This window comes from Anopheles nili, chromosome 3 (genome assembly GCF_943737925.1).
Source record: "Anopheles nili chromosome 3, idAnoNiliSN_F5_01, whole genome shotgun sequence".
Lineage (NCBI taxonomy): Eukaryota > Metazoa > Arthropoda > Insecta > Diptera > Culicidae > Anopheles > Anopheles nili.
This window is the reverse complement of record NC_071292.1, coordinates 21,535,474-21,552,281: the sequence shown is the minus strand read 5'-3', so window position 1 is coordinate 21,552,281 and position 16,808 is coordinate 21,535,474. Positions and strand designations below refer to the sequence as shown.

The following is a 16,808-nucleotide window of genomic DNA, read 5'->3' as shown; positions in this document are numbered from 1 at the left end:
AAAAACTGTGGAAGGCGTTTTCTAAATGGGTGTGATATTCACACCCTTATGTGATAAGTTGACGAAATGCTAGGACATTAAATAATTGTTCATATTCATTATGTGATTTAAATGTATTATACTGATTGATAACTTAATTGTTTGCTGTAATCTCAGTCCTGTTTCACTATAACAATGGCGGAAAGGTATGTTAGATATTGCTGTGTTTGGTTACAACTACTGATTTTCTAACTATGTTTCTGTTATAGCGCTGCTGTCACAGATTCTACAAATGGAAAAGATACGGAACAATTTTTGGCTTCAGAAAACTATTTCAATACGAATAGACCTGAGACAGTTATACTAACGAAGGAAGAAACTCACTTGGACTACTTCGATAGCTATCGCGAAACAAATAGTTCATACGACGAAAATGATACAGGCGATGATGACGAGGATCATGAAGATCCCTATATGGAACTGTTTATGGACGCCTACCGTTCCGCGCCAGCATCGTCTGACGAGGAAGAAGATGAAAAACAAAACAATAATTCTATCCAACCAGCGGCAAAGCCACTTTGCCTGATGGAGGATTTCGATCTATGGGATTACATGGACGAGAGTGAACTGCAGGAGCGATTGAAAGACCATCCACAACTTTTGGAGGTGATAACTCGCAAACGCAAACGGATGATACTTGAGGAAGAAGGGTCAGCGACATCAAACGATGAACTGTGTGATATGATGAACAGAACGAAATGTTTTCGAATCGATCCAACCAGCTTGTCGAGCTAGAACGTTTCGTGAAATGGTCACGTTGATTATATATATATTTTTTTTAACCGGCTAGGCCATGTAAATTTGTAGTCCGTAAGTTTTATAACCAATCAAAGCAATTTTGCACAATTTTTTTAAGCCATAGCTATGTGGACTTGTATCAAATACCATGAACTCTCAAATGAACTTTAAAAATTAGAATCTGTGACCTGAAAAGGCCTAGTGAGCCTAACGATAAGAGCAAGTTATAAGGACCTATGGAAGATGTTCCAAAATTTGCTAGCATATATGGAATTTTTTGGTATCAATATGGTAACAGTAGTGTGATTTATTTCTAAATTAGAAGAATAACAATGAATAGAAGACTAAACACTTAAAAAGGGTTGTTGAATAAAGTAAATATGGAAGAATATCGCACAATTTGAAGCAGTTCTCATTATGTTAGATCATCTAATGAACTAAGTTTATTTAACAACTAAACAGACAAAACATATGTTTGAGGTTCTAAATAGAAACCAAAATATTTTACATTACTACATAGCTGCGGAGACATGTTTCAACTAGCTCACATTCGAATTATATTAACGATAGTAACAATGTTCATATCACGATGTAATCGACTGCTAGAGCGTCGATACAAAATACCATTGGAATTAACTCATCGAGAATCTGGAGAAGCAACCTCTCCACTTGCACCAACAGTACCGTTCGTTGGTTGATTAACTATTACGATCGGTGGACCCACTTCAGCTGTCTAAAGAAAGATAAGAAGAAAAAGCACGGATGAGTATGCGGATCGGTCATTTCGCACTGGTATGAGTTGATGTGATTGGCCACCGTGTGATAGAAATGTTCTTTTTGAGTCGCTTCTGATACGACTAATCACATATGTCCCCTCATTTAATGAGTCACTAGAAAGGTATATCCGGATCGAAGTCCAAATGATTAGCTGAATTTTATTTATAACACCGTGCATACGGATCTGGGCTTTGATAATGAAATTATCCGGGAACACTCAACAATTTATATCTACACCACAGTCACGGCTGCGACTCACTTGACTGGTGCTGAAACTTTCATTGTACGATTTTCCGAAGTTGGCATCATCGATATCGTAGCCTTCGCGGCTTCCACAACACAGGCACATGCTGATTCCGGTTGGCGTCGTTCAACCGAACTGAATTCTTTGATCGTTTATTAGGGCCTCCAAGAGTCACGGGTTATTCGAAGACGGTTCCGAGTTCGAAGACGGTTCAAGTGGAACTGAACGATCTCTGATAGTAGCAGCAACTTGAAGTACCTGCAACAGTTCCACAAAAGGATGATTAAACCAACCGCCGCTGAAACGACGGAATGTGCAAGGAAGGAAATACACGAGCTGATTGTGACGGTGCTGTTTTACTGGGTTTTGCTATCCATGCGTGGCAAATATTTCAGGCGAATGCACTATCCAGCGCGACGAGTCCGCGAGTTTCATAACCGATAAAGACAGCGGTGTTCTTATCGGTCGAACGCGAGAACGACCGTCGGTTTCAGTGAGAACAATTTACCGCCGAGAAATGACACGTTTGTTCAAAGAACCAACAAAAAATCCAGAAGAACAAACAGCCCTAGCGGGATTCAGCAGGGCTTTATGAAGTGATGATGCTAGATAAGCGCAACGGATTGCTCATAGCAAATGGGGTTTTGGGATTTTTTTTACTGTGCGATCGTGACGTTATCTAGATGGGTGATTCAGTATCTGAGCTTAGTAATAGGTACACGATGCCCTGGGTATGAAAGGGGTTCTATTTCCAGGTGCTTGTGGTCGCTCTAAAAAATACACCGCTTCCTGTTGAGAATGCAGTTTATCATTATTAGATCAAATCATCAATCTGTGCGTGTGAGCATCGATAACAAGTGATGCAAACAAATAGACAAGGTTCAGCGATAGCTGTAGTGCCTGGTATGTCTGTTATCTTATCTTGCCACTATGCACGTTGCAAACGGAAAGCCTGTATGGGCTGATTTGCGTCGAAGATAGCCTCGTTAAATCTGGCAATTGGCACTTCAAACGATTCCCCGATTGCATGCGACCCTGGTCCCGCGTGTTGCTCCTTTGGTCTGTACCATTGATTCGAACGAGTACACACACGCATCGAGATATGAAGATCACTCGCACGAAAAGGGTGCAATTATAAAAGTAGGTTATCTGCAACTATGCCATGGTCGACTGTCACTGGCATTCATTGCTTTAGGGTCCCTTTTTCCCTTCGGTGGCCCCCCAGTACGATACGCAGGCTTGATGTAACTCTTCGGAAAGTGCAACCGGATCGTCCAGCAGTCCAGCGAGCAGAAAAAGCTCCAGCAGTGTCATCGATTTCGAAAGCATGTTCCGGCGCACGTGGGGACCGGGAAGTATTTTTGGCAGCGCGAGGAACGGCGTAAGGGCAATGTGCACTTCTGTGGGCCGTAGGTATCCGTAAACGGTATAACGCCGCATCAGCTGCAGGTAACGCTTGGCGAAATTAAGCCGCGTATCGTCAAACTCCTCGTGTAGCAAATTGAGCACATCCAGTGCGATCAGCCGCTTCGGAACGCTGGCGACGTCACCTGCAAATGTAGAACCACAGGAATTGCAATGAAAAAGGACTTTTTTTTTGTGTATTTTTAAATAGACTTTGAGCCAGCTTGGCTACATTCGCCTCTAAAATGAAAAAGGACGGATACGGTCAACGATACCTACCGACTATGACATCCGTGCAGCGCTGCGGTAGAACCTGCACACGATAGATGGACAGGAACTGTTGGAACGCCATCGCACACTCCCGGGGTGCCTGGACGGTGCGCAAATACTCTTCCAGGTGCGGACAGCCAGACCTAATTTTATCGAATATTTTCTTCACCTGCAATACGCTTCCACTGATCACAAACAGCCCGTGCACGGTAATGTCTGAAACACGTGTTCGAAGATGCTGTCGTCATCGAGACGATATGAAGTGATCGGGTTGATCTACTCACTGCGTTCTAAATAATCGACACACACCAGAAGGGCGTCGTACTGCTTTTTGCTGATCTTCGCTCGTCCGCTCACCTCCAGGACGGAGGGACTTCTTCTGCCGAAAAGCAAAAGGCTGGAATGAAACGAGGAATAGTATTTCGTAAATGGAGTGTTATTTACAGCCGTATGTTCACGCCACAAGGAGCCACGAAAGCAAATTTTCTTATACGATTGAGGATTGTTCAATGTTCGCTCATCTTGTCTGGCTTTTGACCACGCTCGAGCCAACAGACGCGTGTTGCATGAGCCAGACATGCCGTTGGCGGTCACCGTAAACAAAAACACCCAGTGCATTTTTGCCCAGAAGGTCTTCCAAAAGCGCAGAATCTGAAAACTGACCCCACCCTTTCGGCTTACGGTCTGCGCGGTCAGCTGGCCGCGAAAATGGCGCGTTTGTTTATGCTTGCGGGCCTGCCTAGTACAATGAGGCCCCAACCGAAGTCACGGCCAGCCAAGGCCACGTGAGAAAACGGGCGTGTATAAAACCACCAGCCCGGTGGCAAACGATGGCCCAATTATCAACCGATCAGCCGGGCAGCTTGAGCCTGGAACGTGCGCTGCCAAAAGTAATGCGAATAATGTGCACAATCATGGCAGCCGTTTTGGGCAGCACGTTGCTGCTGGTATCGATTGTTTTCATCAGCGCGAGCAGTCGCCTAAATGGTGGCAAGTTTGCAGAGCAGATCCAGAAACGGAAAGCCGACGACAGCCGGGAGATGGACATGTGGGAGCTGGTTTCATCGGCCACGGTTGCCCCGATGGGTGGTGCTTTCGAGCGGATGGTGCGGTTTGATGAGCTAAAGCGGGAACGTGACTCGGTTGATCTCGATCAGGATCCGTTGGAGGCCGAAAACAGCCATCTTGTGGTGCAAGTGTACTCGGTCGACTCGGATCAGGAAGGAGGGAATGAATCTACGCCAGGAGGCTCACCGGTTCGTTCGCTGATGGTGGAAAACTTTGCCACCCCCAAGGAGATCCTGGACGGGAAGCCAACTGATCGGGTAGAGCGGAAGATGTTCCCACCGGTCCGGAACATCCAGGAACAACTGGCGAAGGTGGAATCGAGCGAAAAGCCGGACACGGAGGCACTTTTGCAGGAGCGATTCTTCGTGGATGACAGTGCGAATGCTGACGTGAATCACCCCATGGGACGCCAGTACCGTAATGGATATGGAGCCTACGCTCGTACAACGGACGATGGTATGGATCTGGAACGGGAAGTCCCAAAGCTCAAGCCAAGACCACAGCCTACGTCCCACACGGTGCCACCATTCTACGATTACAACGAGCAGTCGAGCCAGCGAATGTTGGATGAGTTTTTCGCACTCCGCAACCAGGACGCTATGGCTGCCCGCAGATCCAACTACGAGTGGGGTGAGGGACAGCTACGATCACGGACACTAGAGGAGATAAAGCAGCAGAACCGGGCGATGGCGTCCTCACGAAAGAAGACCCCACTGGAACAACCTGCAGGACGATCGGACCGGGAAGACGACATGAGCTACGATCGGTACGCCGATTACGGTAGGTACTCAACTCTACATCAGGACGTAGAGTGGTAGATAACGATCGTCATCTTCGTTCACAGCTGAGGCAGAACAACGTTCGATGAGCTACGGATCACCACGGTTAGGGCGCAAACAGCGTGCGACACCGTGTACGGGTACTAAAACGCAAGTCCTTAACAAGGTACCGATTGTGGCGTACGATACCAAGGATTCGATGCCACCGACGTACATGCCCGACAATTCGCACCGTTCGCAGTTCGAGCGGTCCCGCTTCCAGTACTGGAACCCTTCGATGGTGTTCAACCCGTACGCCTGGGATCCGTACCACATGAATATGCTGCGATTTCCACAGTGCAACGCCTGCCAGCAGCACGCACGAGCCCTTTGCGGCAAGTGTGGCCTGTGCAGTGACTGCTGCGCCCACAGCAAGTGCACCTGCGGATGTCTGAACGGCTGATCTTCGATTGCTTTTTGCACGCTGGGTTTGCTGGGTGACGTAGTATACTTATTTTTCTTTTTTAGTTAAATTATTGAGTGAGCAAGGAGCAAGCGATGCGAACCGCATAGCAGGAAATAAAAGGGTAGCAGGGAAAACACCCGAATACGTACCGCTTCCGGCGGTACTTAAAGTTGTCCTCCAGCCACTTCCACAACATGGTTCAATTTTGTGCACTAAATTACGTTCCGAAAAAGTGGGGGTAGAAAAGAAAATGCGCGCGTGTTGTTTACGGCTGCAGCCACATTATTGTGCGCCCCAAAAACGCCAATGCCTACTGCGACCCGTCGCAGTTGGCGACGTTTTTGTCAGCAGGATTGCTGCTTTGTTTTGTGGCTGCAACTTTCGATGCTGTAATCGGAACCCCAAACGCTCTCCCGTGTGCACCGAAGACATAACAACAACTCCTCGGGACATCTTCAAACACGCGAGATAAGGTTACGTCAACAACGCGCGCGCGCCGTCTGGAGTCGGGGATTTTCGATTGTTTAGCGAGTAAAATTTGGAACTGTTGTGCTTGGCGCGTGTAATGGGATACCCGTTTTCCGCTTGCATGACGTGCATAACTCGTGCAAAGAGCCGGTCTGGATGGGCTCACAGAATTGGGTCATGGGTCGTGGGCAATTGACTTTATATGCCGGCTTGGGCGCGATTTACAACAGTCCCCTTTTAATAAGAGCAGCGTGGGTGCATCGATCAGAAATTAAATTACAAAAGCTCCACGAGTTGTCTTGAAACCGAATCGTTGTGTGTGTGTGTGTTATTTTTTCTTCCACTGCCCATTCCGAGCAACGAACAACGATAAAAAAACCAAAACGAGGAACTAAACTGGGGTGTAAATAAATTCTGCTGATGCGCAACACTTTTCGTTCTTTTCGCAACACCAGCAGCCCGGTGCCCACCTGGAATGCGCTTGTTCGATCGCGTGACCATTCATTTTCCATCGAACGGTGACCGGCTGTAGACGAGCCACTCGGTGCCACTTATTTTGCCTTCCGCCTGTGACACGTTGTGCAGTTGGAATCACAACACCGGAAGAGGCCCATCTCGGTGGTGACCATCACGGAAGCCCGACTGTGATTCGCCTTGACCCACTAAGCGGGAGGGGAGAGATTCCTCGAAGGACTCCACCACCGGGCAGCTGGCATCAATAGCAGATGCTCAACAGTCAACAGGTGTATAAAACAGAGTGTGCAAACCTTGTGCGGTGATCAGTGATCGCGGTACGTTATGGCTACGAAGTTCGGCTTGGTGTCGTGTCTATTGTGGGTGTCCGGGGCATTTGCTCACTGTGGTGATGACCCCAGCTGGTATGGTGGTGTGCGAACATCCGGATTGGAGGACTACCCAAGCGTCGAGGATCGTCCAGCACCCAGCTTTGAGGATCGCACTAGCGAGGAGTACTACCCGATGAAACAACAACGATCGCTCCGGTCTAGCCGTTACACACCATCGTACGAGTATGGGCGTGATTATCGGCAGGATAGTGGCGATTGGGAACGATACGGACCCAACCGGAAGTCACACTACGACGTGCATAAAAACCGCCGGAAGTATGGCACGTACGGGAAGAGCTCACGGGGCGATTATACCGTCAAGGGTGCGTTGGGCGTGAATGCGTACGAGCGCAGGAAAACTAGCCGTGCTGCGAAGTACACCGGAGGTGAAGGTGCGACATCCTACAGCAAGTCGACATCCCTTACATTTAAAGCCGTCCCACCGAAGGCAAATTGTGCCCAAAACCTGCTGATTGGATGCACACCAACCGTCACGAGAGTGCCTTGCTCTGCTAGCTCGCACTATGCGCCGGAAGCCTCCTACTATCCACCGGCACCGGTGTATCATCATGCACCTGCACCTGCGGTTCATTATGGCATGCCGCATCCGGGTTCCTATGGCACATATGGACCACCTCCACCACCTCCGACGGGACACTACTCACCCGTGCACCACGCTCATTCTTCAGGTTATCCGAAAGGACCTGCAATGTCCGATCCGTACGGTAAACCCGCAGAAAGCGCTCATGGACATGTTCCTTCGTACAAAGCTGCCACACCGGAGGAGATGCCCGGATTCGCTGCACCTGTGCGGGAAAACCTCGGCGAGTCAACCAAGCAGCCGGTGATTTCCGCTTTCCCGAAACCAACCGACGTTCCGACGGCGAGCGCTAATGCGACGCTACCAAAAGGCGCTTCAAACGGCACGGATGAGCAGGGTTTGGCCACGACCACGGTGAATCCGATGCCAGTGCTGACGCCGGCACCGGAGCCGACCAAGGAGGACAACGACGCGTTCTGGGGCGTCGAATCGAACGTGGAAAGTTCAACGGACGTCGCTGAAGAGTCCACGGCACGGTGAACCGGGGTGTAAACGGTGCGATGCAGCGATTTTGTGCCTGGTTGCCTTGGGGTGGCAGTGAATGCGATGGGTGGTGTGGAGCTCAATGAAAAGCGGGCCTTGGGACGGGTTCGTGATTTTTTGATTCGATCAGCACATTTCGTCGCTGGGCGGTTGTAAATGACCTAAAAATTGGGTGGATGTTTTGCGCAGGGGACAATATTTTTTTTTCTACATCGAATCGGGTATAGAATGCGTTATGTTTTTTGAGGGTAAAAATAAACAATATTTTAATAAAAACAATGCCTTCATGTTTCATGTATGTGGTTGATGATTGTTGGTAATGGGGTTGGATCATGTGACGAACAAGAACTTGAAATAAATTTTAAAATGCTAACCAGCAAACTCCTAAAGATAACAATTGAATTAACTCACATGTCTTATAAAGTAGTTTTTTTCAATTCACTAATCATAACTAATTGCGTACAGATGTATTAGTTTATAGATTGTACCAAATTTTGATGATATCAATAAATTTGATTTGAGCATTGTTAAATGATCTTAGTTGAAAGAAAAAAAAACTTTAGCTGAGAGAAAAAAAAGTCTAGGAAAGATATTTCATCGAATAAAGAAAAAAGTGACCATTGCTGCTTAACAGTATGTAATTAATCTAAGTAGGCTAATGGTTGGCATATTGAATTCCAATATTCTTTTCCCAGGCTACGTTAGTCAGGTTTTTTTGTTTTTTTAAATTTTCTGGTACTCTGGTTCTAACCGAGTCAGTCCGGGATAAGGCTATCTACGGCTGTTGGGAGGAAATGCTTTTCAGCTCACAAAAAATCATTCGAATCTAAATACGGTCAGGCCGTTCTTAAATAAATTACTATAACAATAATAATACTCTGGTTCTGTTCTTCTGGTACTAAAATGTTCCTATGGCTCAAACAATTTAGTATATTTTGCGTATATATAAAAAAATATGATAACGTAGGAATATGAGCTTAAGAGCTTAAATTAATGTTTACTGATGAAACTCTTATGATGGAAAGTATTGAGATCCTTGTAAACTAGGACATAATTTTAAATAAACTTCAATGTATCAAGATATAATAAAATGCATAATAATCAATTTATAAACAAATTTTTTACCGAATTTTAATGACGTACTACTTATTCTTTTTCCTGAATGTGATATATTATTACCTTCCGAAAGTAATATTTTTTTCAAATCAGATTTTTCTAACGATTCCTTACCAAGAACATTACTCCACTGTTTCCTCATCTAGTGACCACTTTGACCATCCAACCTACGACGGTTCTGCCAAAATAATTGGCCTTTGGACGGTCCTTCTCGGAGCAGCCTTCGCGGTTCGGGTTTGTGTGTGTTTTTTTAAGACTTCTGCTTGCGTTGGAGTTGTGCCTTGCCAAAACCACAAACAACACTTTCGGGTCCACCCCAAAGGAATGGCCCTTTTTGTTTACCATGGCGTACGCAAAAAAAAAAGAGACCGACCACGTTTGTTTGCTTTCGCTTTCGTACGGAGCGTGCGGAAGCAAAACCCGCGGTCGCTTTCTTCCGCCTGAAGCGCCAGGATATAAAATGATCCGTCTCCGACCGGTAAGAGCATCAGTCAGTGCATTGGCAGCTCACAAGCAGTAGAAACCCCACTCCGAACACAACAACCAAGCACCTCGAACAATGAACAGCTTCATTGCGATCACCCTGTTGGCCGTGGTTGGCGTTGCCGTAGCCGCACCGGCAAAGTACGGTGGCCATCACGAAGCGGTCGTGCCAGGACCATCCGTCGTCCACACCTACCCGGCGGTGGCTCCAGTCGTCAAGTGTGGCCACAACCTGCTGGTCAGCTGCGACACTCATCACCAGGCTGTTCCCTGCAAGGCGGCCGCTCACGGTCATGGAGGATATGGACACCACGCACCGGCTCCGGCTTACCATCACGCTCCGGCCCCAGCTCCGTCGTACCACCACGCCCCGGCTCCGGCCTACCATCACACCGAGCATGAGCAGTACCGCGCCAAGAAGCACGGAAAGAAACATGGCAAGGGACATCACCACCACGCCATGGGAAAGAGCGCTGACAACGTTGGAGATGCGATTGACTCCAGCTCGGAGGCGATGTAAGGACGAAGCCGGTTCCGGTGGCTCCACAAGACTGAGTAACACATTCCCTCCACCTCCACACTTACCTCTCCGACCATCTACCCCTCTGTTACATGCGCTCCTTCCCATCGCCGTTAATGCACGTCGGAATGTGTAACGAACCGAAAACAGCGCCACAATAAAAATGTGAAAGCAACGTTTTCACCAACTAAAATACGGCCTCCATTATTTTTCCACACCATCATGTTTTGTTTATGTTAAGTATTGTGGTAAACGGGAGAGCGCCATATTATGACAACACTAGCGATTGTTCCGGAAGAGCTGTGCAATGCTGACAAGCTTTCGAAAGCTTAAGCAGCCTTGTGCTAGTTATTTCTGCTGATACACCTCATGCGACGCAGAGTTGATTTGTATTTTACAGCCATAGGCAACCTACAGTGGTATCAATGAACATAAAAAAATTGCCCAAAAGTTAATAATCGTTTAATTAGAAGCAATATAAAACGTAAACTAACAAATGTTCGAGCGTTGAACATGTTTTTCCAATGATAGTGACCTCGAATACATAATTTTAACACCCTCAATTAGTGTGGTACCACGTCCTAAGTTGAGCTCCTGCTGGCAGATGATTGCATTTGCACAGCAAGCAGTCCACCTGTTGCGCGTGGATCGGTTTCCCGTGCTTATGCCGTTTTCCCAACGGGGTTTAATAATTGAGCTCCCATCCGATTGCATTTGGGAATGGGAATATCCCAAGAATGGTCACCGTTGTTGGTGGCAATGCTCACAGGTTCTAGTACACGTCCGACCCTTATTTTTCGTCCATTTTTCGTACGATATTCCAGAGCTTGGAGTGCGGGGTTTGCCAAAACTTACCGGTCTCTACATGCGAATTATTAATTGTGCATTTAATCCCAGACGGCGTGTGTATCGTGTGCTACCCCAAAGTGTCCTTTCTGAGGAACACCTTTGCGAGCCACCCCTCTACCCGTACGGGTTGTGTGGAAGGTCAAGCTCGAATAAACAATACACCCACGACGGGGCACGACGAAATATCTCGAGAGCTGGGTTGTGTTATCAACGTTTTTGGAGCAAAATGGAATACACGCACACCTAGACCCATTCGTAGACGAGGAGCGTAAGAGAGAAAATTCTTTTTTTCCAGCTAGCGCTAGAAAAGCCAGTGGCTGGGTTGAATGGGTCAGATTTCCACGCACGTAACGAGAGAAGAAATGAGAAGGCGAGAAAAGGGCAAACTTTGCGCAACGATTCGCGCGCAGTGTTTCGGCAAAGACAAACACCGAAGGGATGAAAGCGTTCTAGAGATATGTGGATCTGATTAGTCTCGAAGAAAGGATGACAAAATTGCCCAAAGCACCACCCTTTACGGAACTTCATATTTTTTTGGAATGAAAAACTCTCATGTTGTTGTTGGGGTAAAATAATTTAACATTTACTTTAGCCAATGTAGCAGCACAATGTAGAATGTGTAAATGCGAAAATCTCGAAAACTCATACAATCTCCTGAATAAACAGTTCCTAGTTAGTTAGGGCATTACTTTATTCGCTTCTTGATGTGTTTTATTAACCCATTTTATTTAAATTAAAACCATTGTAGTTAACACGTGCGAATGTGGTTTATATGTTCAATTTCATGGTCCTCGATGCATAAAATTAGTCCGTCACTGTGCGCATCGGTTCAGAGCTCTACCACCGAGACAATCACACCCGACAACAACTTTCGTGTTGGAGCAGGAACGGCGTGCGCAAGAAATTGTTGTTACACCTCCTCAACGCCTCACCTAAAAAAAAAAGCAAAAGATGCTCCAAACAGGTTCACATACCGGCTACACATACCATCAGACGCCAACCGACGACCATGCCCAATGTCAACGAATGCTCGTTTGGGGGGTGTTCGATAAAGAGAACGCGGTCTCTCGCGCTCGGAAAATAGAAAACTCGCGAGCGTAGGAGCACGAGCGCGTCTCGAAAGGACACGCAATCCTCCCACACCGTCACCAGCAGAAGGAAAAGGCTATGAGAGAGCCACCGAGAGGGAGAGAGAGCGCGAGTGGGAGTGCACGATCGAGATAGAGCATAGACCGGGAGAGTTTCCACCTGGGAGTGGAGTCGATCCTGTCGACGGCAGGGTATCTGTCGGAAGGACGAAGCTGCGGGCTGGCTGGGCTGGCAGGGATGGCTCGGTAGGAAGCAGTTGGCGTTGGTCAGGCGCAACCAAACCAGTCAGTCTTCAGTCAGTTTTCCCACCGGTCGTATGTGCGGTACGCGTTTCGCAGGCCAACATCGCCTATCGGTCGACTCTGTCACTCTGTTGCCCTCTACATCTGCACCTCCTCATCCTGATCGTCCCACACGCTGTCTCATATCCGCTTTAGTCACCTGCTTTTCCCGATAATAGAAATACGCACGCATACAAACGCACACACACACACGGTAGGCAAGATTTCCACCGTTCCGGTGCCAGCGATCCGTTCGTCGTTTAGCTGCCCTGTCGGGCGTTTGTCGTTATTCGCAGCTCAAAACTAAAGTACTGATAACGTGCGAAGTAAGTGAACCAGAAAAGTGGAAGCCCAGCTTCAGAAGGAATACACGCACGTCCGGATGAACATGATGACCCGCCCGTTTCGTGGCCCGCTGGATCGCTACGCGGGGCGATTTCCCGAGCAGCTGTAACACAGCGGAACCACCGACCACGACCGGAAGCAGTAGTGCCCACGGGGCGGAACCAGAAGCCTTACGGCGCTTCACTGTGCGGGACAGTTTTTTTGTGTGGCCCTCTCGCCCTCTTTCTCTCTTTCTCGCTTTCTCTCACGCTCAAACGTTCGAACGTCAAAATAAGAAGGAAGGCTGCCACGGCACGACGATGCTCCGTGTCGCGTGACTGTCCTCCACTGCGAATAAATCAATTCTTTTTTCGCTGTTAATTAACTTAAAAGTTTTCCTTTCGCTGTGTCCCGTCCGGTTTCGTGCCAACCGGCGGCCACATGTCCAGTTTTGCCCCATTCTTCGCCAAGTGCCCCGCGGGCGTTGCTCGATGGAGGCGCCCAGTGCTGATAAGCCCTGGTGGCCTCGCGTTCGCGACCCGTCCGATAAGGTGCAGTCTAGCGAGCTTTTATGGGCTAGCAGCAGGGCGATGGGGCCGCCTGGTGACTCGGTGCCCAGTTCGGTGGTTTGAGTTTTTCCCCACGATTCGATTGCCCCTAGATCCTCGTATACGCGGGCGTGCACTTCGTCGGTGTTTGTGGAAGTTGCGGAAGTGTGCGAAATAGACGTTACTACGCTAGTAGCAACACCACTACGACCAGAGAGAAAGAGAGAGAGAGAGAGAGAGAGAGAGAGGGTGCGTATAAAATGAGCGAGAAGACAACACAATAGACAAACGAGTAGGAAACGCTAAGAGCGAAAGAGAGAGACACAGACAGACAGCAAGGAGCAAGAGCTTGATCGTTCGTCGCGCATAAACCGATATCCTTCCTGTCAACAACAAGCGCTCCTTTTTTCGACGGGTTCCTGCGCTTGGAATCCCATCGGCAATCAATTTCGCGTCGCCTCGAGTGGAGGATAATGTAAGGGAATAACAATGGCCCCATTCTCCCTCCACAGGGTGCGCGGAAAAGCGTGCAAAAGGTTGCGGCGGTGGGCTGGGGTGTGTTGCTTATGGCAGTTTTTTTTTCTTCTTTTACCTCTAAATAATATCCTTTACCTCTCGGCTGTGGGTGCCACCATGATGCCGGTGTATGAGTGTAAAGGTCGCACACACCTTCTAGCTTTCATTTGGAACTACGTGTTGCAGCTGGTGCTTGAGGATGTGCCATTATGTCATAGTTGGCTGGGAGCTGAAGTCGTTCAACAATTTTGCAGCTAGTCCTCTGCAATCATCCCATTGAAGGATTCAAAAAGCAGTGCATTTAGCATTGCGAACACTTTTTCACATATCCTTCTACACTTTTATTAGGCGTATGCATAAAGCATTTTATGTATAAATTTTATGCGTATGCAAAAAGCATAAACCTGCAAATTTTTTACATGCTCCAAATTCGTTTGGTTTGAACCTAATAGCGAGGATTTCGGTACTTCGAATATACCTCATCCTGCCCCAGTCTTGACTGATCGAATATATTTATCCCATCATATGTTGTCCATTTCTTCAACATCGCTCACTCCCTAGCTCTCTCTCTCTCGCTCTCTGTCTCTCTCTCTCACTCTCACCGCTTTTCCGCTAGTGTTGGTGGGGACGCGTTTGATAAGGACTTTAGGAAATCGGGAGCAACGATACCGGATGTTGACGGGATGACACAGCGCCAATCGCACACGCACAAGCACGCAACGGTTGGGCTGCACGCGAGCACCCGAGAGAACCCGAGAGAGGGCACACCTTCCGGTTACGGGGAGAGCACAAACCGGTGGAGCGGTCTGGCACCGGAAGCCCGACGGGAAGCGGATCCGTCCACTCTCTCGCTAAAGTTAGTCGCATCGCGGAACGCACGAACGCGTTCGCACTACTAGCTGGTGGTACTACGGTTTGACAGAAGAGCAGGCCAGCAAGATTGGATGAGTGTGCTCTGTTCCTCCCTTTTTGGGTCCTAGTTGTTCGAATTTTCACTGCCGGTTGTCATGGTGATAACGCACCGTGAGTAGTGGTAGTCGTCATCGTTCCGGCGAGCTGCTAGGCAGTCCGGTCGGTTGTGTAGGGTGTCACCGTAGTCTCGCCGAGATTTCGCATCTGGTCTTCGCCAACTGGACGCTGTTGATCCGAGGACGTTTCGATTGGAGCCCGCGTAGAAGTGTCGTGCTATCAAGGTGCCAGCTGTGTACGGTGCTATTTCCGCGCGAGTGTGCGTGTTAGTATGGAGTTCACGATATGGTGGATGCTGCCCTTCATGGTCAAAGCGAAGGGTTGTGCGACCTAGGCAACTAGTACGCGACGATGTCTGCTTCGATTTGTACCTTGCGAGTGATGGATTTTTCGAAAGAATGCTCGTTTGTTCAGGGCCTCTTGTCGAAGTGTTTTGCGTGTGTTTTAAGTTCATAAATAACTTTGAACATTCGCAAAAACATCACTGCTAGCACATTGTCAGTTTACATCACAAAATACGAAGCAGAAGTAACTGTACAACCTACCACTAAAAACAAAGAATAGCTCCCTGGCAAACAGGAACAATGACGGTTCAGCTACAGCTAGGAGACAGCACGCGCCTGTATCGCGGATTGTCAAGTGGTGCAATTTGCAGCAATATTAGTGACGCAAAATTAGTCTTGGGCAAAAACAATAAAACAATTCTGCCCGAGAGGCAAATGTGTCACCGGAAGAAAGCACCCGCTGTACCGCCGTGTGGAAGAAAAAATACCAAAACGAAAGCACCGGAAGCACAAGATGAAGTCGACGAAGGAAAGACAAAACAATAGACCGGAAGGAGTAGGGAACAAAGAGCGAATCACTTGTGCCGCTTGGTGGCGTGTTCCGGGAGGCATTGTGTTCGGCTTGTGCCTTGAGTGCGAGAGTGTGACCGTGTGTGGGTGCTTCTTTTGACAGGCCTTAGGATGCTGGAGCTATGCGGGCGCACGATATTGTCGCGTAGGAGTGGTCGTGGTAGGGAGTGACACAAAAGCAACGTATCAAAGCAATGCGAAATTTAGTCTCTCTCTTGTGTTTGTTTCGATAACATCATCAGTGCATGGAATGAAGGAACCAAACCATTGCCCAGCAACGCAAACTTTAGTACCGTTATCAAAATATCCACGTGTCTTAAAGATTGGTGTTTTCGCTGCACGGCCTTTAAAGCACGGGTGCCAAATTTACTGTGCGCGGGTGTTTCGAGTGTGGTTCTTTTGTTTCCGTTTGATGAGCTCGATGATAAAAGTTGATATGGAAACACGAATACGAGAAAAGGAATGAGTGCGAGAAAGTGTTTTTATTTTGCGAAGAAACGTGCGAGCCAGTAATTGAGCCGCGGGGAGCAAACAATTAGCGTCAGATGAGGGCAGGTAATAACCTCACAATTGTTCTTGCAGGTGCGTCCGCTGTGCCGGTGTAGTAAGATATATTCCATGTAGAAAGTGCGGTATGTGAGTGTTCGCGTTCGTCTATTCATTTATCAGCCAACTATAAAAGCTTGCTGTATCGGTGTCGCGTTTGTTCGCTGGTGTCTATTCCCATCTGTGCGTGTGTATGTGTGTATATGTACGTGTACCTCTAAAGATTCACCTAGGACAACGGTGGGCAACGAGCAATAGGAAGTTGGTGTAATTGTGCTACTTTACGGCGTGTGCATATTGTTCTCCCGCAAAATTCATGCTTGCAGCGAGTGATATTGGGTGCTGATAAAAATATGTGTTTGATGTGACGAGCATACAGCTAGTGAAGCTTCGATACGAAGCATTATGCTTTAAGAAGTGTCCAGCAACCATAGGAAAGTTTAAGGATTACCGAACAACGTAAGCAGAATTCTTCGTTGGGGAACGCGTCGTTTTCTTCTGCCAGGTGCGTATTCCTGCAGTCACCGATTCATCACACGTTCCATAAACACA

General features: G+C 47.8%; 3 protein-coding genes across 3 annotated transcripts; 2 read left to right on the top strand and 1 right to left on the bottom strand.

Annotated features, from left to right (window-relative positions):
• The first annotated feature begins 119 nt into the window (after positions 1 to 119).
• LOC128726589 (uncharacterized) lies at positions 120 to 820 on the top strand. The gene is made up of 2 exons (XM_053820403.1): positions 120 to 185; positions 249 to 820. The coding sequence occupies exons 1-2, from the start codon at positions 175 to 177 to the stop codon at positions 772 to 774; spliced, it is 537 nt and encodes a 178-aa protein (XP_053676378.1). The 5' UTR covers positions 120 to 174; the 3' UTR covers positions 775 to 820.
• Positions 821 to 2,989: 2,169 nt separating this feature from the next.
• Positions 2,990 to 5,960, bottom strand: LOC128723892 (uncharacterized). The gene is made up of 4 exons (XM_053817656.1): positions 5,914 to 5,960; positions 3,757 to 3,869; positions 3,482 to 3,688; positions 2,990 to 3,348 (listed from the first exon to the last, which is right to left on the bottom strand). Exons 1-4 carry the CDS (start codon positions 5,958 to 5,960, stop codon positions 2,990 to 2,992), a joined length of 726 nt encoding a protein of 241 aa, XP_053673631.1.
• Positions 4,366 to 5,761, top strand: LOC128726702 (uncharacterized). The gene is made up of 2 exons (XM_053820525.1): positions 4,366 to 5,320; positions 5,385 to 5,761. The coding sequence occupies exons 1-2, from the start codon at positions 4,366 to 4,368 to the stop codon at positions 5,759 to 5,761; spliced, it is 1,332 nt and encodes a 443-aa protein (XP_053676500.1).
• Positions 5,961 to 16,808: the final 10,848 nt, after the last annotated feature.

Excerpts from the sequence above, each read along its gene's own strand:
- LOC128726702 (XM_053820525.1), top strand. The coding sequence starts at position 4,366 with ATGCGAATAATGTGCACAATCATGGCAGCCGTTTTGGGCAGCACGTTG. Across the intron at positions 5,321-5,384 it reads CGATCGGTACGCCGATTACG|CTGAGGCAGAACAACGTTCG; the intron begins GTAGGTACTCAA and ends CTTCGTTCACAG.
- LOC128723892 (XM_053817656.1), bottom strand. The coding sequence starts at position 5,960 with ATGTTGTGGAAGTGGCTGGAGGACAACTTTAAGTACCGCCGGAAGCG. Across the intron at positions 3,870-5,913 it reads TTTAAGTACCGCCGGAAGCG|CCTTTTGCTTTTCGGCAGAA; the intron begins GTACGTATTCGG and ends GTTTCATTCCAG. Across the intron at positions 3,689-3,756 it reads TGTCGATTATTTAGAACGCA|ACATTACCGTGCACGGGCTG; the intron begins GTGAGTAGATCA and ends CACGTGTTTCAG.